We start from the raw sequence: 26307 nt of genomic DNA on the forward strand, positions 1-26307 counted from the left end.
CTGTCGGGGGTCTTTGGATGTGTTGTGTGAGATCTCTTCCTCACAGAGGTGAGTGACAAATAAAGAAAGAAATATTAACTATAAAGAAAAACAGATTTAAAGATAAAGAAGGACAAAGACAGCCAAAACAGAAATAATCTACAAATTACTTTCGTGAAAGGAAAATGTGTGCTGAATTTTCAAATGGAGAATAACAGTGGAGAAATTTAAGAAGGAAGGAGGAAAATAATAGAGGTCAGTGACAAATACTTCTGCAAAAAGTAAATAAAAATTAAACAAATCACACACAGCCAAGTGTTCAAGATATATACCTTCACACTAGTTTCAGCACACTGTTGTTGAGCTCCATTGGCACGGAAAGATAAATCTGGAAGGCCGACTGGACAGAAATCCCAAAGCTGCCATTTTAAGGATGCAGAACTGCAGATTAGCCATGGCATGTAAAACTTCAGTGAAGAACCAAAGTGGTCGGACAAGAAACAACAAGAATAAAAAGTCATCCAGAAAACTATTTGTGAGTCATTCGCTGGAAAAAAAAGTCTTCAAATTATTTGTTTAACCTCCTAAGACCCGAACTCTTCCACGGCATGCATTTTTAATTTCTATTTGCTATCTGGGCTGATTGTTTTTACATTCATTAGGCCCCAAAGAATTACCAGATTTTTTTTTTTTACCTTATTTTTGTTTTTATGAAAAATCAGAGCCACATATGAGGATATTCGTTTAAAATTTTGATAGAACAGTAGCAGTATAATGTCCTCGTAAGTGGATATCAGGCCCTTGTAGAACAAAATTGAGTATTTTGGTCTAAATAACCCAAAATGTGATGTCCACATATGTGGACGCCGGGTCCTAGGAGGTTAAATACTTACCAGCCTGACAGACACTTTTTTCTTTAACTATTATGATTTTAAATATGAATATTCTTCCTTCATAATAGTCTAAGAACATACATTTATTATCTGTAGTTGTTTGTAAAAATATTACAATATAATATATGTAATATATTTAAAACAAACACATTATTTGTTGTAAAATAGGCAGCTGAGATAAGCTAAGATTTCACATTGATGAGAACTGATGAGAAAGGGTCTGCTTTACATATGTATAAATACAATTTTTTAAATATATTAAAAAGTTGAGACTGATAATCAGCATTCTAGCTGTTACTATGCATTTTATTTGTACTATAAATAATATAATAATTTTGTACAAACAGACAAAAAGGAATAATAATAAATAAGTTATATTGCTAATGTGAGAATTTGATGTTGTTAGTTATGAACCTGTGATGTGAACATCGTGTCAGATCAGGTTTATAAAAAACACTTTAATAATATATAAATGTATTATCCAGGAGAAAAGAAGACCCATAAAAACCTCCCTGTAATGATTTAAATGTTATTTTGCTGTAATTTTAAAATGTAATTTTACAGTAGACCTTAATATATTACAAAATGAACACAAATTTCTATTTCTATTTCAAAATCATTCCCCGAATACCAGACCGTTAATTTAACCAGTCTAAATAATCCTGCTCACAATTTTTTAGTCAGCAATGAATTTTCTTTAAGAGAATAAAATGTGTGAGGGAAATTCTGCACTCTGTTATTTGGTTTCTGCAACATTTTAATAGCTTCAAAAGAATCCTGGCTTTTAAACACACACACACACACACACACACACACACACACACACACACACACACACACACACACACACACACACACACACACACACACACACACACACACACACACACACAAATGTCATATGAGGGTGACTGTTTGAAACAGCCTTCTTCCACGTGTCCTGCAAACCACTCAAATGATAAAACTGGAAATCAAAATGATTTAAAATAAGGATAAAGTCAAGAAAGCGTACAGAAAAATAAGGTAACAGCTCTTTTTAAAAATACCACCTATTTGGTAACACTTACTATCCTATAGTCAATCATAATTGATCTGAAATCACTCTCCTCAGTGTGTTTTTTCAAGCCAAAGGTCCTTTTACAAAAGGAAAAGAAAACAGATATTTTAAAAACATCAGTGTCAGAAAGGATTTCAGTTTCGGTCTGTTACAGTAAAAACTGACAGAATACATTAGCCTGACTTAAATTATATCAGTATTTTTTTGTCTCCTTGAGAACTCACAGGATTAAAAATGCTATGATTTTTCTAACTGTGCTTGGCAGCAACTGGATGCCTGCAGCCGCTTCCAGCACAACAGCACAGCACACAAACATGTATGAATAAGTTATGAAACATGAATCCATTTGGTCTGCGTTCAACAGATCTTTCTCCTTTTATTGCACTTATCGAACTAGATACATCTGACAAAGCTTAAGGCCGCAATGCAGCCAAATTCTTGTAAAGGAATCCTCTGTCGATTTCACTCCGTTTTCATCGAACCTTGGTTTGCACTCTGGCAACGGGAGCAAAGCCAAGCACATTTCTCTGAGTCATCACAGAGGGGAGAGAGGGAGGGGAAACAGGAGGAGGAGAAGAAGAAGAAGGAGACGAAGAAGAAGAAGGGGGAGGAGGAGAAGCAGGAGGTGGCAAGTCTGGAGTTTCCCTCTTGCTCTTGCAGTCGAAGGCCTACACCGAGCAGCAACAAGCTGAGAAAACCGTGCTCTATTGTTTCAGGCCTGCTGGCAAAGTGAGCCTTCCTGAAACTCAGCAAACAACTATCACACAAATGGGAGACGAGCCAAAACTCTGCTCACTGAAAGACCTGCCAAAGTGGTAGAAAGCTGTTGTGTGGGAAGTTTAGAAGGACTTTTGTAGAAATTGTTGTTTTCTTTGCCTGGCAGTAAGACAAAAATACTTTCAATGTAACCTTAAAAGCGATGAGAAAACGTTGAATAAAACCTTCATCCTTGGGAAAAAAAGAGAGGTTATAATCAAGTTGCTTCAGTCTTGCAGTGAGAGGAGAGGTGATTGATAATTAATGGTTGTCACACACCCAATCCCTAAAATATATAGTTTTGTGTTGCGGTTATGACAGTTGTCTTTTTAAAATGCTGGACAATGTTGGTAAAGTATGTCATTTAAGTGCTGTAAATGTGTCTACTGCGTGCTACTTACAGCTATTGTGGGTCAGGAGTGCAGCTATTTGTAAGAAAGGAAGAGGAAATCGACAGAACTGCCACATGATTGATGGTTTCTATGAAGCAAATAGCCACGCCTCTCCTTCTAGGAATCCTTACAAGCTTCATTTAAAAAAAAAAGAAAAAGAAAAAAAGAAACTGTTTACAACATGAGGAGCAAATGGAAATGTTGAAAAATAACTAAACCATCAGAGAGTTTTGCATCTCCAGACCAGCTGCAAGTGGAAGCTTGTCAGAGTGGCAAGCTTATTGTTATTTTTCTGGCGACAAGCAATAAGTTGAAGAAATGATAAATGAATGAAAACAGCGAGAGAAGGTCAACTGCGAGAAATGCAGCGGCGCTTCAAAAGTTTAACCCTTTATTTCTCGTCTTGGGCTCTGTTAAAATAACCGGCAGGTTCGCATGTCCCCTTGGACCTTTCAGGCAGCTCTACTGTTTGTTTTCCACTCCAACGTGGGGACAGATTTGGACAAGGGCGACTGCAGAGTCTATTTTCTCCACCTGGAAGCTTGGAACGGTGGGGAGGGAAACTCAAGACTGGTTTTACCCGCTTCCTGGAAACGGTAAAGCAAGCGGGAGGCCCCGCTGTCAGGGAAAGGGGTAGCGAAAGAGAGGGAGAGAGAAACTCTGTGACAGTGTGCACAGAGAGAGCGACTAAAGCCTCTGTCCAGCAGATAAGAAATATGTGTGAATGCATGAGTGGGCGTGTTTATTTGCCTGCCTGCCTTGTATGTGTTTGTGTGTATGTGAAATAGAAAATTACAGAATGGTAAAGAGCACACACTCCAGCCAGGGGATTTGCTGATGCCCACGAAGATCTGTTTACAGTAAGTGACCCTGATGACCCCCCCAGAGGATACAGGGCTCAGTTCCAGCACACATACATATACGCACACATCATCCCAGCCTCGCATCTCACCAGACTCTGATACAAAGTGTCGAAGGCCACCTGTTAGAAACATCCGGAAGTCTCAATTCCAGACAAAGCATGCACACCTATCGTGGCACTAAAAACACAGCCTGGAGTGAGGTGTTGTGTGGATGTGTGATAGAGGGGAAAAGAGCGAGAAATGTTCCTTGTATCCAGCAGGCGACTAAAGCCCTGCACAGACCAATTTGCAGCTGAATGAAAATGGGAAGCCGTGCATGAGGAGAGAAAACACGCAAAACACATTTAAACGGTATTGGAGGCCATTGAGGAGCACGGGGAATTTTAAAAAGCTTATTCTAGAGACTGAAGGAACAAACACTGGAGAAAACGGTGGAAAAGGGGAATGGACGGAAGAGACACATACCTGAGCAAAGGCACAAAGACAGACAACTAAGGATTCAAATGTTAAATGAAGAAAGAGTCCGGGAGGTTGGGGTGTGTGTAAAGAACTCAATGCAAAAACAAAAAAACATTGTGAACAACTGCTGCTCTGTTTAAGGAAAAACTTGGGGAGATATGCCAATTTGCTTTACTGCCATGGAACAAACGGTAGCTTTGATGCTACTGACATCTTTAAACCCAATAAGAAGCTTCAACCTGGAGATGATGAGCACTTAGATCTAGTCTCGTTTTCACAGTGAGGTTTCAGGGAAACTGGTGAAATTTAACTGCACCACAGCCAAGAATATGTTACTTTCGGACAAGTTGTTTCAGGTCTTTAAAGGGGACCTACTATGCTTCAGCACCATATTCATATTCTTGGACTCTTCTAGAGTAGTTTTGCATGATTTACTGGGTCTCAGTGCAGCTCCAAAGTGTACACACTGTCTAAAACAAGACATTTTAGCTCCACTCCCCCTTCCCCTCTAAGTCAGCATTCTTATCATTGGCTGCCCCTCGGAAACACAAGGTTGAACAGCAGGTGAATGGAGCTCTGTACACAGTAAGAGGTGTGTTCCTGATATATTTAGTTTATCCCATCCCACTCAAAAAAACTGTCCAAAAAGGAGTGTTTAGAGCAGTCTGAAGCCTAAGCTTTTGGCTCATGGCAATTACCTGTACATACTCCAACCTCAATATTTAAAACTTTGGCCATATTTAATAAGAGCACCACCATTATATCAATATATACAGAGGTGTAGCTGAGCTAATTGGCTGCAACCTATTTCTTTATATTTACCCTACAGGTGTAGCTGTAGGGGCCAATTAGCATATCTCCTAAACTATTACTTTAAATCTCCATTTTCCACCTCCACTTCCTCTCTGCTCTAGACTTCTCAGCCCCGCTGTGCTTTTCAGGTTTGCATATGACGGCCAGGTTTTAAGCCTGTCTGTTACATTTCAGTGGCAGATCCACTTGACACACACGGACGTGCGTGCATGCCCGCTGACTCACTAACCTGCTCGTCTGTCAAAGCGATTGTCAAATGATCAATGCTGTGTGCCAACCACGGCTGCGCTAATGCACAATAATATGGCTTTTATAAAAGCTGCAGTTGGCTGCATTGAATGTAGTGGCACACACAAAGAGAAAGTAACAGATTAACTTAACATAAGCTCTAAATTATAGGGCGTCGCTTCGATGCTATGCAATGAACACGGTCAAGGTCCAGTGTGTTTATATGTGGTGTGGCAGACACACCAAAGTACAACAAGCATGAACGCTGTATGCGTGAATGCCTTGAAAAGTGTGTATGGGAGTATACTCCGTTGTAGTGTGTAAATATGTAAGTGTATGGGAATAAAGAGTGTGTCTGTGTGACAACAGGGACAGAGATGGTGAGAGAAAGAGAAAGTGTGAGAGAGGGGAGGGTGAAAGTGGGACAGACAGCAGCAATACAAAATCTTAGCTCCCTCCTCTCCTCTCCTGCTTCATCCTCCCCTCATTCTCCTGTCTTCTGCCACTAAGGGGAAGCGAAGGAGGTCACCTACGCCTACAAGCACTCAATCAACCTGGCGGCGACCTTGCTTGTCCTGGATACAGTGCCCGCTCCCTCTGTTTGTCTGCCTGCTACACTGCCATCCTGCTGCCATCTCTCTGCAGCTGGTGCCAGGTTACAATGCCACAGGCACAGAGGTGTCGTTCCACAAGATGCCCACTTTTCTGCTCACGCTGTGCCAAAAATTCAGAGGCAGACAGCTCTGTTTTCCATCAGTGTTAAGAGAGATCTTTGACAGGGGTTTATGTCAAACCATATCCACGTTAATTACTATGTGGGGGATCCTATTCCTCTTTGTATACTTTGCTGACAGACGGCTACAAAGTGATTTATACAGCACATAATGAAAGAATGGTTTTGATTAACCAAAGTGAGCCTTTAGAGAGTTGTGCATGTATGTTAACCCTTTAAGATCTGGTACTTTTAGAGCCGGATCTAATGCGAGCACTTTTTAATGTGCCTCAGAACTTGAAAAGGATGACATCATGCATCTGGAGCTAAAGGAAGAAACATGGAAACTTTGGAGCTTGTCCTAAGGAGATATATAAACGTCATACATAAGCCTCACTTGACAACGTTAATGGACACCAAGCCGAAACTACAAGTAATTTCTTGAGAGCGCACAATAATATATGTTGCTAAAATGACATATGAATCAATATTAGGACTTTAACTTCAAAATTACTTTCCTGATTGCTTCATAAAGAGACATAAGTGACAGACTTGATAAACCATAAAACCGTGATCACATCTTTACACTCCTATGTGTATGATCCTGAAAGAAGCGACCAAGTCAGACTTAAAACTTGCATGCATGGCGTGCCAACAGCCACTGTTTTAATTCACAGTAGTAGCAAAAGTAGCAAGCGCTATACATCCGTCCACCCATTTTTCTACTGCTTATCCAGAGCTGGGTCACAAGGGCAGCAGCCTAAGCACCCCTTTTCCACCGTTTTTTCCTCCCTTCCCCAGTCACCTCCTCCACCTCCCCAGGCAGGCCGAGAGAGACGTGCTCAGAACACTTCGCCCAGGAGGCATCCTAATCAGATGCCCAGACCACCTCAACAACCGGCTGCTTTCAATATGTGCAATATACTTTTTTCAAAAATTAAATTAATCATTTAAAGACTAAAACTAAGAACAACTATTACTTTACAACAGACAAACAATTTCAGACCTAATGCATTGTCTTTTAGCTCTGTCACAGGGAAAGTCTTACATGTTCTAAGGCAGGAAACATTGCCTTGAAAAGTGTGTGAAGGATGCCTGTTGACTTGTGCAGAGTTATCATTTGCAGAACCCCCAATACTTCAGTCCTCAGTGTAGCAGTCAGTGAAAAGCCCATGTTCTTTTGGCACATCTTGGAAGTTGTCTCGAGCTGTTCCTGGTATAGTTCATCTTGGAGTCATGTGCCATTAGGTTTGTATTTCCCATTCTTGCAAGCTTCCTTTGCTCTCTTTTGTTTATGACAGTGTAAATAACATGCTATGTGAAATCAAATGTAACCCAAAATCCACAAAGTAACATACTATTTAAGACAATTGATTTGCTTCAGTTGGGCCACTAAAGACAAAAAACATGATTAATTTCCATTTGCAGTCATTTATATTTGAGGAGTCTCTCACACCTTTCCATACTTTCATGTGGATACATGGATTGGCAGAGGCAGAGAGCACAGCAGCAAGACCCCAGCAAAGAATTCAGATAGCAAATCATCCGATAGCAAAGAGAGGAGGAGCTGGGGTGGAGGTGGGCCTCAAAGCAGCTTGCAGATAGAGAACAATTGCCAGCAGGCTGAAGCATGTTAAATAGTGTGCACTGCATGATATTTGCCAAATGCCAATAAAAGGGCATCAGCTGATCCATCACCTGGCACTGAGATAGTTGATTTTAAGGGACTGTGACTGAATTTACAGCCTGTCTGCACTAATGTTATACTCAATTTTAGTTTTGTTCTTTCTAAAGAAATAAACTTTAATACTTCTTAAAACTTCAAAGGAATCCTGTAGCTCCTGTACAAATGAAGGATGTGGCCTCTCATATCCAAATAAAAGCATTTTTGTAGCCATCATGACACTGCCACACAGTATTTGACTTTAGCCCAAGAGTAAAGAAATATATTACACTGTAGGTCATGGGGAGGGATCACTCAATGTGAGAACCTCCACAGTATACCAAGCTTGTATTGAAAGACTACCTGAAATCTAATCAAGTCGCAAACAGCTGAAATTCACCACCAGCCACTGCAACACACAAGGCCACAGATAACTCTATCAGCTGTGACAGTGAGGTCACATTCCTTTGTTATGTGCTGTCTGATGGGCCTTCCCCTTCGGAAAGTTGGTTATGACTGTAGATACAGCTGCAAAGATGGCTCCAATGACCACAGCTACAAAAGGCATGGAAAGAGAACACATGGCCTGAGACAGACGAGGGAGTAAGATTGGTGGAACAAAAAAAAAGGGGTTATTTTTCTGAATGGATGGCAGAAAAGTTGAAGAACCTTGGCCCTGATCATGTATTAGCCTGTTCCTGTGTGCATTAGAAGAAGGGAGAGGCAGAGACAGGAAAGTGGATGTAATTCATCTTTAAAAGGGCAGATTCCTGTGTGATGTATGATGCACAGAGTCTGTGTATTGTAGAAATGGGTGTGGGAGGTGCAAGCTAGCTAGTTGCAACTCCTCTTACTGCTTCACAGAGCAATGTAGAAAATGAAGACTTTGGGTTCTTCCCTGATGATCAAAGACACGTAGACGGTGATACAAAATCCCCCTGCTGCTCCCCTCCTTTCCAGTTCACTCGTCGATGCACGCACACACATAAAATTACAAGCTCAGCAAAATAGCATGTAGGCTAAGACTTTGAGTGATCACTCCACTGAAAGGCAGAGGGAGTTCAGTTTAAATATCTGTGAGAAATTTCAATGAAAAAAAACCACCTGTTTTTTTACCTACATCTACTATACACTCAGATAAAAGACTCATGAAACATCATGAAATTACTAGCTTAGGGCCCAGTCCCACAGGTCTAGACATCAGCTGGTGACCACCAAGCAACAGCCAGCAACTCACGAGAAATGAGTAATCCCTGACTAGTAGAGGAAAATTGCTGGCAGTCATTGTGCAACTGATCCAAAAGACCGGTCAGTGACCCGCAGCTAACCTCTTTTCCTTAATCATAAGCAAAGCCTGACCGATATAGAATTTTAAAGGCCAACACCGATATTTGGTGAAGTAAAAAGCTTCTGTATCAGTGGATCTGTATTTTTAAAATCACAAAAGATAAAAACATATGCCACACATTTTTTGTGTGCTCTGAAAGTCTAAAAATAATAATTTTTCTGTTGTCGTGGATTACTCGTTTATGTTCTGGCAAAATCTGTTTTGGATCACGTTTTCATGTTTGTGGCATTCCAAATACGCTGCCAACACGAAAGTTGTAGAGTGCTTTCTAGTGGACAAAGTATTTAACATTTAACACTCATAAGATGGTTGAAGGGTGTTTCTTCACAAATGAAATTTTATTTTTAAGAGTTTCAGTCAGGTTTCAGAGCTCATCACAGCACAGCTTTAGTGAAGGTTACAAATGATCTTCTTATGGCCTCTGACAGTGGACTCATCTCTGTGCTTGTCCTGAAACACCTCAGTGCAGCGTTTGATACTGTTGACCATAATATTCTATTAGAACGATTAGAGCATGCTGTGTGCATTACAGGTACTGTGCTGCAGTGGTTTGTATCATATCCATCTAATAGAGTCCAATTTGTCCAGTTTGTAAATGGAGTCTTCTTCACATGCTGAAGTTAATTATGGAGTTCCACAGGGTTCAGTGCTAGGACCAATTCTGTTTACATTATACATGCTTCCCTTAGGCAGTATCATTAGAAGACATAGTATACATTTTCACTGCTATGCAGATGACACCCATCTCTATCTATCCATGAAGCCAGATAACACACACCAAATAGTTAAACTGCAGGAATGTCTTAAAACCACAGTGTTACCTTTGCCTCCGGTAACACTGTGAGGAACCTTGGAGTCATTTTTGACCTGGATATGTCCTTCAATGCACATATTAAGCAAATATGTAGAACTGCTTTCTTCCACTGCGCAATCTCTCTAAAATTAGAAGCATCCTGTCCCAGAGTGATGCTGAAATACTAGTACATATACATGTATTCATGTATTATTTATTACTTCTAGGCTGGACTACTGTAATTCATTATTATCAGGATGTCCTAAAAACTCCCTGAAAAGCCTTCAGTTAATCCAAAATGCTACAGCAAGAGTACTGACAGGGACTAGAAAGAGAGAGCGTATTTCTCCTATATTGGCTTCTCTTCATCAGCTCCCTGTTAAATCCAGAATTGGGTTGCATCCAAAATCCTGCTCCTCCTACTCGTTTTATCCTATCTTCCTTCACCCCAACCGGTCGCAGCAGATGGCCGCCCCTCCCTGAGCCTGGTTCTGCCGGAGGTTTCTTCCTGTTAAAAGGGAGTTTTTCTTTCCCAGTTTTGCCAAAGTGCTTGCACATAGGGGGTCATATGATTGTTGGGTTTTTCTCTGTATGTACTATTGTAGGATCTATTGTACTGTACAAAGCACCTTGAGGCGACAGTTGTTGTGATTTGGTGCTGTATAAATAAAATTGAATTGAATTGTCTCATCTCTACTTTATTTTTTAAATAGTAATTTATAGAATAGAATAGAATTCAACTTTATTGTCATTGCACATGTCACAGGTACAAGGCAACGAAATGCAGTTTGCATCCATCCAGAAGTGCTTTAGCCATGATATAGATATATTACAAATATATATTAGCAATAATATAGATATGTGAGTATATTACAGAAATGGGTCTATTATGGTATGTTATAATGTACACGGTATGAAGTATGTTATGAATATGCTATAACTATAAGTATGTACAGGCTGTAGTGAGTACAAGCTATGTACAGGATATAAATATGAAAAACTATACAGAAATATGAGATATACAGCTATACAGAAATGTGAACTATGCAGGTTATAAACAGTTGTAGATTTAAAAATTATCGTATTGTACAGAATGATTATTTACACAGAATTATACAGTAGTGCAGTTAAGGTAAGTGAGATATGTGGATAATTTCTACAGAGGCTATATAAAGTGCTAGTGGTTGAGAGTGGTTGTTCAGTCCATGTTATTATTGTGTGTATGAGGGTACAGTTGTCCATTGTGTGTGTAGGTGGCTGTGGGCAGTTTTCACAACCCTCTGCAACGCCTTCCGGTCCGAGGCAGAGCAGTTCCCATACAGACTGTTATACAGTTGGTCAGAATGCTCTCGATGGTGCAGCGATAGAAGTTCACCAGGATGTCTGAGGACAGGTGGTTCTTCCTCAGAGTCCTCAAGAAGAAGAGGCGCTGGTGAGCCTTCTTGACCAGCTTGGAGCAGTTGGTCGTCCAGATGAGATCCCCGGAGATGTGAACTTCCAGGAACTTGAAGCTGGAAATGTAATGATGGTGTTGGAACCATCAGCAGGTCTGCATTCGTGGGTGAAGAGGGAGTAGAGGAAAGGGCTCATCACACAGCCTTGTGGTACACCAGTGTTCATTGTGATTGTAGATGAGCAGCGGTTATCCAGCCGGACACGTTGGGGGCGGTTGGTCAGGAAGTCCAGTAACCATTTGCAGATGAGGGAACTGATGCCCAGGTCTGTCAGTTTCCTGATGAGTTGTGAGGGGTGGATTGTATTGAATGCTGAACTGAAGTCTATAAACAGCATTCTGACTTAGGTGTTGTTGTTGTCCAGGTGTGAGAGGACAGAGTGCAGTGCGATGGAGACTGCATCCTCTGTGCTCCTGTTCTGGTGGTATGCGAATTGGTGGGGGTCCAGGGTGGGGGGGAGACAGGATTTGAAGTGTGCTAGGACCAGCTGCTCTAAGTACTTTGTGATGATGGGGGTGAGTGCTGCTGGGCGGTAGTCATTTATCTGCCAAAAAACAAAATAACCAAAAAAAAAGGTGGGGTTTTTTTGATAAACAACCAGAATGTCAATGAAGCAGTAGTTCATCTGGGTCAAGACTTAACGCAATTTGCAGGTTATTGTAAGAAAGGAGGGTCGAACATAAGACAAAGTTGACAGAATAGGCCCAGCAAGGCTCTAATCTGCCCCACTGTTGGAGTTTTAGCTGTAAGGTTTTCAACTTTTTCTACTGATAAAGACTTCCTCCATGGCCATTGAGACTACACCAAAGTAATTAAGCAATCGGTAAATAATTAAATGGAGAAAAAGAGCAACCTATCAACTATAGAGATGTCTGTGAATTAATTTTTTTTTTTTTTTTTTAACTACAGGACAGTGTGGGCTTCTTTACATTGACAGACAAGGAAAATTTCACTGGTCCAACGCACTTAAGATTAAGGACAAGCAATTCTTGTAAACTGTGTAGTAACAGATGGATGGAGGAATGGACAATGGACACCCTGCTATTGCATAAGCTCACTGGTCCTTTGGCCAGATGGTCTGAAGTAAATGAAACCTCAGTAAACAAAAACTGAGGACCTTCATTGAAGACGGTCCAAAACTTCCTCTGTAAAAAGGTATATTTCTATAAAATGTAGGAAAGCAGAATTTTTTGGGCATTTTTGCTTGTTGAATACATTTTCTTGACAGAAAAAAATTTATTGATTAATTGAATCCTACACAGATTCATATCTAATTTTTACATTTCAGAGTACAGCTTCAGATGATGCCCTGTATCCCTGTTTATTTGTTCAGAGGGTTTAAGCAGGGCATTTGACCACAGCATTATATAGAAAGACAGGCCCAGGGTGTCTTGATGGGATTAACTAGAGTCAAAGTTATGTATACAAATGAGTCTCTGACTACAGCACTTTACATTAGATGGTCTCATCTGTAATTCAGATGCAAGCCTCATCACAACGCCTGTGTGCAGAGGCACAGGAGTCTGACACTAGATAACTGCCTGTGTGGGTGTGCATGTGTAAAAGAGAGTGTGAGAGAAAATGTGAGAGACACGGAGTGCTAGGATGTGTGTTTTTGTGCATGTAAAATCCCCATAGAGTCACAGTTCTGCTCTTCAGACTAACAGTACATCTCGCACACTAATTCAATAACAGAACAGCCGTGGTGTGTAAGCCTCTTAATAAGCAGCATGCCTTGTCTGTCTGTCTCCCGATCCCTCGACTCACTACTGCTTTCACTCACTGCGCTCTGCTTTCCCACCTATCCATCTGCTTCACCCTGCCTTCGTCGTCTACCTCTGTTCCTCCTTAACGCTTGTCTATCTTCATGTGCTCGCTCATTCTCTGCCTCTCAGGATTGCTCTCCACACCCTCTTTAACTCTGTGTGCTCCCTCCCTACTCATCTCCTCCTTTTTCTCCATTTATCTCTCCTTTCATCTGTCACAGCCACCTCCTACCCCCTCTCTTTCTCTCACCCTCCCTCCACGCCTCTGTTCTAGTGAGTGGTCGGTCTGCAGGGTGCTTGTTATCCAGCACCTTTCCAGACATCCCCCGGTTGGGAAGCCAGACGACAAGACAGGCGGCAGGGCAGATAGACAGACAAAAGAAGAGCAGCAAGGAGGAAAGAGTGACAGCTGGGCAGCCTCTGCAGCAATACTGACAGGCAGGAGGAAAGGCAAAAAAATTGCAACTGGACGGCAGATGTCCATGGAGACAGCTAAGAGAGTAGTCTGTCAAAAAGACAAGACGGACTGTCAGTAAGAGGTTACCAAACAGGTAAGAAGACAGATAAAGGCAGACAAGTAGAAGAGAAACAGGTAGGCAGAGTAGCCAGACAGGTCGCCACAGGCCGGTGTGTAGCAGCCAGCCAAACTACGAGCCCAGCATCCCAACATGCCAGAGGGCCAGTGGGTGCACGGCTGACAAACACTGCCGCTGTCTGGGCCTGGCACGGTACTGCAGGCAATCACTGATGCCCGCATAGTGATGAATAACAGTCTAATTACAGGCTGTTCAGTTACCTCATCCTAAAACCGGTAGTAAGGGTCAGAGGAATGGAGTGAACATTAAGGTCAGCGTCATTTGGCGTTTAAATAAAGCTTCAGCTTTCCAGCACCTTGAAAGCAAAGCTCGACTAGCTGCTGAAGAGATAATTATCGTGCACGTTTTCATCCACAGTTTGCTTAGACTGTTACTCAAACAACAGTATTCACTTATTTTTACAGTTTTAGTATAAGGTGACTATTGAAGCAACAACTACAATGCGGTGAATTTAAGATTAAATACTGCTATGTAGCAGAGCAGGCCATGACAAGAATACAATAGTGTATTATAAGCAGAGACCATTTCAAAGTACAAAGCTAATATTGTTTGTGAATGGCACTGACAAATTTTCCTTTTGTCCTACGAATTCTTTGTGGAAAAGTGTTGCCGTGTGATGTTAAACAGACTTTTTTGATAACGCTGAAGCAAACTGGACGTCATCATAACCATCAAATGCTGCCTTAATTCATGTCAGGAGGGATTAATGTTAAAACATACGTATTTCCTCAACTGTACTCCAATAAAAGTCATCATGTTACCGCAAGAATGGACTACAAAAGCATTACTTTCACACTCAGGAAGTGATTTTACCAGACGCAGGCTTGCAGCACTTGTGCAGTGCTCCAGTTTCACCATATGGTGAAGATTTCAGTCCATGCAAATTCCAATCACTCTGACTCAGCAAAATTCATTAGCCTTTCCTCTGCTCACCAGATGTGGCAATGGCTCCTTTCAGAGCAATCCACCAAAAAATAAACATTAACATGCTAAGACTTTAATTGCAGAGCCCGTGTTCTGAAATATAAACATCAATAACCTTGCTCAGAGTTAAAGCTTTGAAATTATTTAGTGTGTAATAAGCTCACCTAGTTGGAAGGACTGCCTGGAGCATTGCAGAACCTTTTTATTTCATCACAAAGTTAAGAAACAGAGTGCTTTGTCATCAGGCTATTGCAACCTTTACAGTCACTACTGCCAGCTATTTCCACAGGCTGTGTGTGGGGTTTTTTCTTGATGGTCTGTCACCCAGATCTCTGCACTCTGGCTGTCTTCCTACTGGGTCAAGTCACAATGACAGGAAATTATGAGCCTTCTTCTTTGGGAGCGATACAAGTGGCTTTGCAGAAACTAACAACAGGGAAACTCAACAGAGTCTTCTCATCCTCACAGTCAAAAACAAGCCATAAAAGCCATCCACCATTTCCTTAAAGTTGAGGTTTAAAAATGCCAACAAGTCATTATATTTAATCCTGCCAAAATAATAAAAATCCCAAATTAAATTAAACTGGCACAGATCACAAGTAACTGAGGATATTTTTCCAACAGGTCTTGAAATTTCCATCTTTAAGCAATTTTAACTAGTTGACTGCTAGTATCTGTTCAAATTTACTGGAATCTCTGCACCCCGAAAACTGCCGATTTATGTTTTTGTAGTGGTTAGTTCTGGCGGTACTGCATCGTTCTCTACTTGCCAACACATCATTACAAGATCACTCAAGAGAAGGCACAGAAAATGACCGGACACACTGAAGCGAGATGAAAAAGCAATGACTGGAGGTGAGTCACAAAGGAAGAATACAGCGTTAGATGCCTTTCTGAAATGGCTGTACAATTTATCATGCATGGTGGGAGGTAATTTAGAGGTAGAGGAAGGCGGGTCTGCATCCTATTGATAGAACAAATAGTACAGATTGTTTACATGGGACCATATATACGGGAACAGAATAATTTGTGTCAGCTGGTGGAACAACAATATTTGGATTAGGAAGAAAGATGTGCAAGCTGAAAAACTTATTCTAATGTTGTTATAAAATGCTGCACATTTAATATTTGGTTCCATTTCTTAGTTAAAAGTACCTCTGTCTAGGAAGGTACCTCACAAATACAATGCAATATACTGTAAAATATTGATACTCCATTTTCATCCTGCAGAAAAAGCCTAAATTAACAAACATTAGTACATCCATGAATATTTTTGACTGGCAGATTTGTTGCTTAAATTGATTCAATATGCTCTTCCTTATTTTCTGTCATTTACAGATGTTGCTAATGTGCTGGATGCTTGCATTAACATGGACAATAATTGAGTACAATTAGGTTAGATGATGTGCAAATAAATAATGTCCGTTAGCCAAAACCAGCATGTTTCAGACACACACACGAAAATGTTACTTACAAACAGGAACACATCTGTATGTAAGTGACTATTTAAAAAAAACAAAAAAAAATCAACTTCCGTATTCAAACATTCCTTAGATAAGTGAGCTCTACATAATGTGTGCAAGGTTTTGTACTAGAAGACTAAAATGTGTACACATGTATTTGATGAAATCTGAATGCTCCTTTGTATTCAGCTGAAATACTAGTTTAAGACATTTAACTCTGAACATCAGTTAAAGAGGCAGATTATATCTGATTATTGGTATATGAAAACAAAAAAGACAGCATATAAAACTTTTATGAGAAGGAACAAGGAATAAATGTACTTTTGAGAATTTATAATCAAATTATTATATGTTATTATTATGATGATATGTCTATAGCCATCTTATGATATAATTTACTTTTTTTTTTTTATGAAAATATTTTTCTTTTATTTCTTTGATTGATTATAATTACATTGGGAAGACCATATAGTAAATAACTGAAAAATATAAATACACAAGGTTATCAAAGTCAGACCCCTGACTTAGTATTATGGTCAGTACTGTGACAAACATCCATCCACTACCGCAGTGTGTTTGCTTTAGTTAGCTGCAGGGGATTGAACTGACCACATTCTTGCTTCCTGTCTCCTCCTGGGTCTCTTCATGTGCCAGCCTAACAAACCATTATGTTGCCAGATCAATAAAGACGATGAATGCTAAATTACTGGTCACACCGGATCCAGATGAAATAACTGGGGGGTGATTCACATATGAGAAATGTAGCTGTTAAGACCTCAGGCTGATTTCCCAGAGTCATGTCAGCATGAGAACATTTTTACAACAATTAGAGGATATCTGGCAAGAATTCATCATTATCCCATATCGTGAGCTGGCCAGTGAACTGCGAGTGCAGTGTTTGAACGTCAATCTAATTTGTTTCAATTGAAAGATGAACTCTAGGAAGGAAAACAATGAAAACAGATGAATTATGAACAACAATGAGGACGTAGGAGGGCAAGCAGGGCAGGGCTGGTTCTTTGTATCTACTTATTTGTCCAAATACAGGATGTGGTAAAGGGTCCACTGGGACATATAGATGTATTAATCCCTCATAGAGATTACAACATGTTATCAAACATGCCATTTCTTAACATTAGAGCTCCCATCGCCACCCCCTCAAAATGGTAATGCAAAACTATTACAGCTTACTTCAGCATTCAGGGAAATCCCTTGAAAGCCAAATGGTGGTTACAAATGTGAAGCAGCACCTCAGAGCTAAAAGTGAGCACCACGACTATGAGTAACAGATGTCTTTGGGTACAGACCCAGCACGTTTAGGTTGACTTTGAATGTAGAAACACATTTTTAGAAAAGAAGATCATATGTAAAGTCAGTGAAAGTGACATATTTCATGTCAAAAGGAGCATCTTGTCAAAGTGACACCAAGTTCGTTTTGGGATTTTTGGATTCTTTTTGCAGAAGGCAGCTATTCGTGACCACAAGTGTTTATCAACTGTCTATGATCAAACAAATAACATATGTGAATTCTGCTTCGCAGGGGATTTTCACTGTAGGGTTAGCCAAGTTTACAAAGAGTGATGATCGCTACAGTAAATTAAAAATGACTTTCAGAATGGGTCAGCTTCCTGGAAACGAATGCTTCAAACAGATGGAGACAAGCACAGATTAAAATGAACAATCAGGAAATCATCCATCCAATTTGTATCGCTTAATCCTGTTCAGGTGTGTGCAGGCTACAAGCTATTCGAGCAGTTTCTAGGGCTATTATGAGGCCATCATAGGGACGCGGTGAGAAAAACATCTGCATTAGCTCACAGATTTACAAAATAAAATAAATAATATATCTATAATAAAAACTAAAAAAAACCTAAAACTAAAAATATCTATGATAAAACTAAATAATTTAAAGTAAATAATCTAACCTATGCCACAAACCCTAGGTAGCAAACAAACAGTCCCCAGTAGACCTACACAGACACGGAGACAACGTGCAAATTTTTCCGTTCTGTTGAGACATGGAACACAATAACCTTTGAAACAGTGACACATCCAGACTGAATCATCTCTATATTTTGAAGAACTTGAGGCCACCTTTCTCCCATTTTCGACACTGTCTGAAACTTTTATGACCATTTCATTGGTATTTAGGTTGTGCTCAATGACTGGTCAGTCTCCGTCAGCAATAACATGGTGTAAAGTATTGAAATGTTTCGGCAGAACTTGGCATGATGTTATTGAACTATGGAATTTGAGCTTTAATTCAAGGGGTTAAAAAAGATTGTTATTATATTTTTTTAATATTTACTTTATTAGTGTTCTATTTTAAGTGGTCAAATGTAATGGACTATTTATTCAAAAGCTGTTTATCAACAGGCAAGGAGATTTTAATTGTATTTTTTAATCAATTAGGCAGGTAAAAGGCAAGTCGAATAGCTATCCTCAGAATTTAAAAAAAAACAAACAAGAAAAACAAACAAACAAAAGAACTCAAAACCACCAAAAAGATAATGGAGAAAATGTGGAGAAACAATAGAAATAATTCAGGTACAAAAATTAAGAGCTCACATGAGCTTCGCACATCGCAACATAATAAAGTCTGATTGTTTATGGAAGACAACAATGAGGATGATCACAGGATCCTTTCCATGGGAAAAAAAAATTCACAAGTTTCATCCTCTGCTGAACAACATAACACAAAGAGATAAAGGGAAGGCTTCAAACACTACAAGATTTAAACCACTCCTCGGGTTTTTGAACAGCAATGCCAGATCTGCAATTTTGCAGAACAAACAACCAAAAAATGAAAGGCCATTTATCCAACAATATCTGTAAGAGAGGAAGCTAAGATCTGCCCGTACCAGAGTAAAGTATGGAGTATGCTTTTAACAGCTCATGATCTGACACATACTCTGTAACACACACTAGAGGCAGTGTGATGCATGGTCATGTATGCCTTTCACTGGGTCACTAAAACACAGAAGACACAGGATGAATTCTGTGTTTAGGGATATAACTGCTGGTAAAATTCAGACAAATGTAGCAAAGTTTACTAGACAGACAATGTACAATGAAACTAAATATACAGTGAAAGCAACCCAGGACATTTTAAACTTCAGGAAGTGGATTATTCTGCAATCAATTACCTGATCTGTCCCTGACAGAATGCTTTGAGTGGAAACATAAAGAGCCTAAAGCTCCTCAAACAACATCTGAACACAGTCACTGTATAGGTCTGGCAAAGCATCACAAAGGAGGAAACCTGTTATTTGGTCTGATCTGAACCTGACAGAACAGCATTCCACTCGCTTAAAGCAAACATAATGGCCTAAAATCCTTCAAACAAACACTGAAGACAGCCTCAGTATAGGTTTGGCAAAGGATCACAAAGGAGGAAACCTATTACTTGGTCATGTTTATGAATTCCAAATTTCAGGCAGTCACTGCTTGTGAAGGATCCTCAACAAAGAAATCTAAAATATTTGTTAAGTTAATTTGTCTAAATACATTTGAGTCCCCGAAAATAGGGGACGGGGTATAGATGGTGGTAATTCCTCAACACCTGAGGCAGTATTTCTGTTCAGCTGCTTGAATTAGAGCTGAAAATCTGCACTTGAACAGGTTTTGATTGATTCATTTCAGATCTACTATTGTGTTTAAAGAAAAAAAGCATTATGAAAATTGTTACTTGTTACTAATTGCTACTTCATATTAAAACATTTTAAATGGACCCATTTGATTATAAAAATATCTGTAAACATATTTAGTACAACTAAATGGCATTAATCAGCTCAGTGTCTTATTGCATTCTGAATTCAACACCAGGGAGAAATGGGCTGAGCACTATGCAAGTAAATGCCTCTGTCTCTCAAGTCCTTGGGAATGAACCCATTGAACTCCCTGAGGTGTATGGAAATAACTAGCAGAATGCAAAATCTTATATCCACTCTGCCATCTAGTGGCCAGAAGCCATTATTGCTTCTAAAGAGCCGTTAAGTAGCAACAGATGGTAAGGTTTCAAATCCATTTGTTTGTGGTTAAATGGTGAAAAGAAGGTGGGACTTCTTGTTTAATAACATTTTTTGACAGTGGCGATGAAAAAATGCAGGGTTTAAGCACAAGTTAGAAGAAAATGTGATTTATTATGGTAATAAAAATGATATGAACAACCAGAAAATCACGTTCTTATTACATAATCAAACCATACTTTCTTGGTTAAATCGACTATTCCATGAGTGTCAAAATAAAATAGTTACTTCATGTACTTGCTGTGAACAGGGGGTGTTTATAAACAGATTAAACAGATCTTTCAGCTCAAATGAGCAACTCATAACAACATGGTATTAACTTCAGGCATTTTAAAACACAAAGAAACAGTTAAAACTAGTATTTTGCTCTTTTAGCACAGACAAGAAAAAGAATGGAAATATAAGATGAAAACGAAACAGGAAATGCATGACCTGTGTGAGAAACAGCACTAACTGCAGCAATGAAACTAAAAGTAGTAGTTGTAATAAAACCATCCTTTAAGATCACAAAATCCAAAGTATTTTGTTGTAATATAAAACAAATATAAAACCTGAATTTTAAATATAAAATAGAACCTACAATAAAAAAAACAACCAGATGGTAACCTAGACTCCACCGCACAATCTTTTACCAATAAAGTTAAATTTAATGTTTTCCACTAAACCAAATGAGAATGAAACAAATATTTTAGAAACAGATGTTGTTAATTCTCATATCAACCATTATTCTAACATATAGGCATACGCCCAGCTTACTAGTCAGCGTCTGCGAATTGGTCTGGCTCAGTGGGAATGATGTGACGGGACCATATCAGGGGGTGCGGGTGGTGCACCGCTGGTGTGTAACTGGCTGACACGGGCAGGGCCGCTGTGTCCCTTTGCTTCAGTGTCAGGTCCTGCAAAGCAAAACGGAGGACGTCTTCTGGACCTGAAACAGGCAGCAACACACGTCATGGCCTGAATCCTAAAAGTAGTACTGACACCTACATCAGCTTCAATGAAAACAGGATGCTGAAGGACTGAAACTTGCTGTTTCTAATATTCATTTTTAATTTAGTATATATCCTGGCACTTTTATGCACATTTGACCATTTAAATGAAAGGAAATGTAGATAACACTTTATAACTGCAATGAGCCATTTCAAAGTGGCTCTGTGTGGCAAGACTCGCTTCTCTAAGGACTTTGGTTTCAGCAGTTTTCCTTTATGACAGAAAAGGTAATGACTACTACTACTTTAATACACATCAGGTAAACTTTAAAATTTCCTTGTTTGACCTCAGTGGTGAAGATATATTCAGTAATCAACCTTACAGAAACATAAATTTATAACTTATTACATATGCATGTATATAATAACTAAGACATTTAAATTCAGTACTGTAAAGAGAGTAGATGTCATGAAAATGTTTTTTTCTTTACCATAAGGTCTGACCCCAAAACACATGTTTTTCCAGTCAGAGCGCGTGCCCTCCTGGATCTCTTTTCCCCAGTCTTCCTCCGCTTCTATGGGTACGGGTGAAAGAATTTCCGGGTAGACGACTTCTTTGTCTCTGCAAGAGGGCTCATGTTAATTAAAGCAGCGGTCCCCAACCTTTTTTGCGCCACGGACCGGTTTATGCCCGACAATATTTTCACGGACCGGCCTTTAAGGTGTCGCGGATAAATACAACAAACTAAAACTAGTACCAGTACCGAAAAAAAGAAAATTTATTCATAACACATGCGAAAAGACCAAGGAAAACTGAGTAAACGATAAAAACGATAACGAAATAACGCTGAAAACCGATAAAAACCCTGAAAACTATACATTTCACACCTGAGCCTCAACTCTCGCGGCCCGGTACCGGTCCGAGGGTTGGGGACCGCTGAATTAAAGTGTTCCATAATCAGAGGGAAGGGAAATTAATTACATATTTGAAATACATTTCTGGTTGTTAGTGGCAGTATTTTTCGCCACAGTTTACATCTGATGTGTGCACAAAACCATTAATGTTGGAATTACTGTAACTGTGTGCTTTAAAAAAAATGCTATACAAATAAAGTTATATTTATGAGTATTATAGAGTATTTTTATGCTTTAATTCTTGCTGTCATTATGTGAATGAGATGAAAAAAATAATTTACCATTCCCATACGTTTTCACTGAATATAATAATTCAGTACAATATGCACAACTCATTCTTCACATCCAGAAGAAGCTTTGATGCATCTCTCCACTCAGTCTCAAGCATTAAAGGGTTATGGGAAGATGGGCTGTTTATACAAGAGCAGCTGGTCAGGGTGATAGAAGGGCAGCAGGACGGTTATCTGCTCCTTTGTGCAAAGAATTAACCTCCAGCGGGCTGCTCATGTACATGTTTATGTCGCTCCGATGCATCTGTTATCACTTTAATTTGCACCGAAACAAGTGAAATGGATTCACAATGATTTATGCTTTTTACCTGGACACAATGATATCCCTTAAGTCTCTGTGTGTAAATCTACAGACAGATTTGAGCCTAACTATTATGTTTTTAGTGTTCATACTGTGCTGGCTGGAGATTTAAGAGACAGATATGCACAAGAATATTGATATCACTCTCACATGTTACTCACAGCAAGATAAGCAGTTATCTAAAATAATAACTAAAGCATTCAATTTTCTGTCGTCTCATCTGAAACTTCACTCAAGTTGGGACTGAAAGCATTTATTCTTCTACTTCATGAGTATAATTTTTGTACAGGAATACTTTTAATGACTGTTTCCAATACAAAATTATAGTGTGAAATTGTCTGCACTACAGGAGCTTTTATAATTTCACATATTCAATCTATGGACACATCTGAATCCCCCTCGCTCTGTGCACAGTCCCACTGGAATGGCATTCCCTAGGCTGTTCCCATAAATCTGGAAGCATAGAATTGAGAACCCCCCTTGCTTGAAGTAAAGGACCCTGGCTAACCCTAAAAAACAACCCCATAGCATTATCCCTCCTCCATCAAACTTTACAGTTGACTTTTATGCACCTTGTTCTGTACTTCAGGGCTGAGTTGCAATGGTTCGTAATTTATGAGGGAAGAACTTTACAAACTTAACTGATTTATTACAAAAGTGGCATCCTATTACAGTACCCCACTCAGATTTAATGAGGTCTTTAGAACAACCCATTCTTTCACAAATGTTTGTATTTGTTTTTATGCAGAAGGGAGTAAACTTGACTCATCTCCATCAGCTGAGCATTACGTATTACTTATCTGTCTCAGGGCCTCTGCAGTAGTAAATCTTGCTACTCTAGGGCTGTTATTAATGGTCCACTGCAAAACCATTAAAAAAACGTGTTGATTTTAAGTAGAATCAACACATATAGGTATATATAGGCTGGACTTGAGAACTTTAAGATTAAGATAAGTGATGCACCTCTTCTTGTGTCTCGATCTCCTCCACCTTTTCTTCTTCCCTGACGCCGATAGGCTGGGATCTGGTACCTTTTGGTCAATGTTACTGGGTGGAGCACTAACTTTGGCTGAGTTACCACTCAGGAGATCTTCACTGCCGTTTCCATCAGATGCTGGGGTATCACAGAGAGCTGGAATTTTGCATCCTTGTTTCTTGAGGGTCCCTGAGGGTGCTGCTTTTGTACTCTTGCCTTTGTAGCCATAGTTAAAATAATCGTTAATCCTGTATGTGGGTTTAGGACCATGCTGTGTGCCAGCTGGTGTGCTCCTACTGATTCTGCTGGCAGAAGCTGAGCATCCATTGTAAACAACTGCTCCATTAACCAAACCTGTGTTGTTGATCAGATCATTGGTTTTACGGCTGTTGTGATAGGTTCCCCTTCTGTTAGGCTCAAAGTTCATACAAGCCTGAGGCATCGCTTCACCTGTGAAACAGATGGAAGAGATTGGCTGAATTTCTTACATGATTTGTGTCAGTTGAGTGTGATTAGACCAAAAGTGACCCAAATGTTATACTTGGACTTCTTTAGAGACTTTAGTTAATAATGAAAACATGTCATTAACGGCACCAACAGACCTCAGGTTATTTACATATCAAAGAGATTATCTAATTCTTACAGTGACTGACACTGAGAACACAATACTTTCAAATGTAAATTACTGACAAGTCTCCTTCCCTTTATACTAAGGACTGTTGGTTTTAGTGACGTTTCTAAACATATTTCCTGTATTAAAGTCTGATTCACAAACATTTACTTTTAGTGTGAATAGGCAGCTTTGAGCTGACAAATCTGGATATTGTCTGATTAGCAGTAGCTTCATTTTTCAGCATGACAATAATCCCAAACACACTGCCAATGAAGTAAACGCCACATGGAACTAAAAATCCCCCCCACCCACAGTGAAACAGTATCTGTCATGGATTGGCCTTCCCAGAGCTTGGACCTCAACAGTATTGAAACAATGTGCGATCAATTTGTCAGAGGAGGGAACAAAAGCCAGCCAACATCCAAAAGCTTTTGGGTGTCCTTCAGGATGCCTGGAAAACTACTCCTGAAGACCACTTAAAGAAATTACAAGAAAATCTGTCTAAAAGAGACATCCATACCATTATTGACTTTCATTAATTGTAAAAAGCCTGTTTTTGCCTCTTATACTGTTTTTTCCATTTATGTTTGCACATGCTCAATACATCTCTGCACCCATCTCATTCTTTTTCTACGGAGCCCCGCAGGGGACATGGGAGAAAAAAAAAATTAAGACGGACTTTTCCGAGATCTCGCAAAACTTTTAGCCGCATTCTTTTTTTCTTTTTTTTTTTTTTTATTGACAAAGCACAAAATACAAATACAAAATAGCAAACACAATGTCAGGGGGTTCGTATAAAAAAGCCAAATAGACACAGTCTATTATAGAATCACATAATATTGAACAGGGAACATAGGTTTACGGTTTTGACAGCTTTTTGATTTTGAGAATGTTGTATGGTTTTAACATATTGTTTGGTTTCATTTAAAAAGCACCGAAAGGATGGTTTTGCGTTAGAAAATTTCGACTTATGTATATGAAATTTAGCCAATAATATCAATAAGTTAATCTTTTAGCCGCATTCTTCGGACGCCGGCTCGAAGCCAACCGGGAGGTCGAGGCACGATGTGCCGGGAAAGCGGTGTTCCACCCGGCTGTAGTAGGTCTCGACCTCCCGTTAGCTTCGAGCTAACGGGAAGAATGCGGCTAAAACTTTTGCGAGATCCCGAGTTTGTTTTGCGAGATCTCGCAAGTCCGTCTTAATTTTTTTTCCTCCCATGTCCCCTGCGGGGCTCCGTATTTTTCCTTTTACAATACCAAAAAAAGATGGGGTGGCTCAAAGCTTTTGCACAGTACTATATAAAAAGTCTAAACTTGGGGAATGGTTTTAATGAGGACTTAAAACTGTGCAATTCATTTTTTTGTCTAGTGCATATACTGACTAATGATTGTTTTTGGTGAAATTTAGTTGGTGACAATGGCGGTCCATTAAGCTAAACTTTCAGCCTAAACCTTTTCAGTCAACACCTTTCTTACTTTTTTCTGTTAAATAGTTATTTTCATTGGTATTAATAAAAAAACTAAACAATAAATAATTTAAATCGTAAACAATTTTACCTTAACAATAACCAAACATACTGACACTTAGCTAGCTTTGTGCTCTTTTAACCCCAGTGAATGTAGGCGCCCTGTTTTCTGTTAGCGGGCTAACAACTTTAGCGCCGTTATCAACAGCTATCGTCATGCCGGCTGCTAAAAGTTTGTGAGCTTCCTGTGGGAAGAAAACAACAGGGAGCAGATAACATACACGGAAAGCACCAAGTTATGCGTTCACATGCAAGTTTACCTTAAAACATCACTCACATTATGCTTAATTTTAATTTAACTCTTACCTGCACCGCTGTGTCGGGCACACCAGCCGCGTGCAGCACCCAGCTGATCAAATGAAGCTGCGCAGTTCGCCGATAGGAGGCGCCAGAGTACACAAATACTGCTCCGAGAGCAGGTACAAATAAATATATAAATGAAAGAAGATAAAGAATAAAATCTAAAAATAAAACTAATGTATAAAAATAAATAAATGAATGAAATAAATACATAAAACAATAACTGGCATTTATAATCCGCAAAATCTCTAATAACACCTAAATTAACTG

General features: G+C 39.5%; 1 protein-coding gene across 1 annotated transcript; it reads right to left on the minus strand.

The window, feature by feature from the left end:
• Positions 1 to 20281: 20281 nt before the first annotated feature.
• On the minus strand, positions 20282 to 26168 carry LOC113024034 (uncharacterized). Its single transcript, XM_026170608.1, has 4 exons — positions 26044 to 26168; positions 23586 to 24048; positions 21608 to 21738; positions 20282 to 21115 (listed from the first exon to the last, which is right to left on the minus strand). The coding sequence occupies exons 2-4, from the start codon at positions 24038 to 24040 to the stop codon at positions 20943 to 20945; spliced, it is 759 nt and encodes a 252-aa protein (XP_026026393.1). The 5' UTR covers positions 24041 to 24048; positions 26044 to 26168; the 3' UTR covers positions 20282 to 20942.
• Between the last annotated feature and the right edge of the window lie 139 nt (positions 26169 to 26307).

This window comes from Astatotilapia calliptera, chromosome 6 (genome assembly GCF_900246225.1).
Source record: "Astatotilapia calliptera chromosome 6, fAstCal1.2, whole genome shotgun sequence".
NCBI classification, from domain to species: Eukaryota; Metazoa; Chordata; class Actinopteri; order Cichliformes; family Cichlidae; genus Astatotilapia; species Astatotilapia calliptera.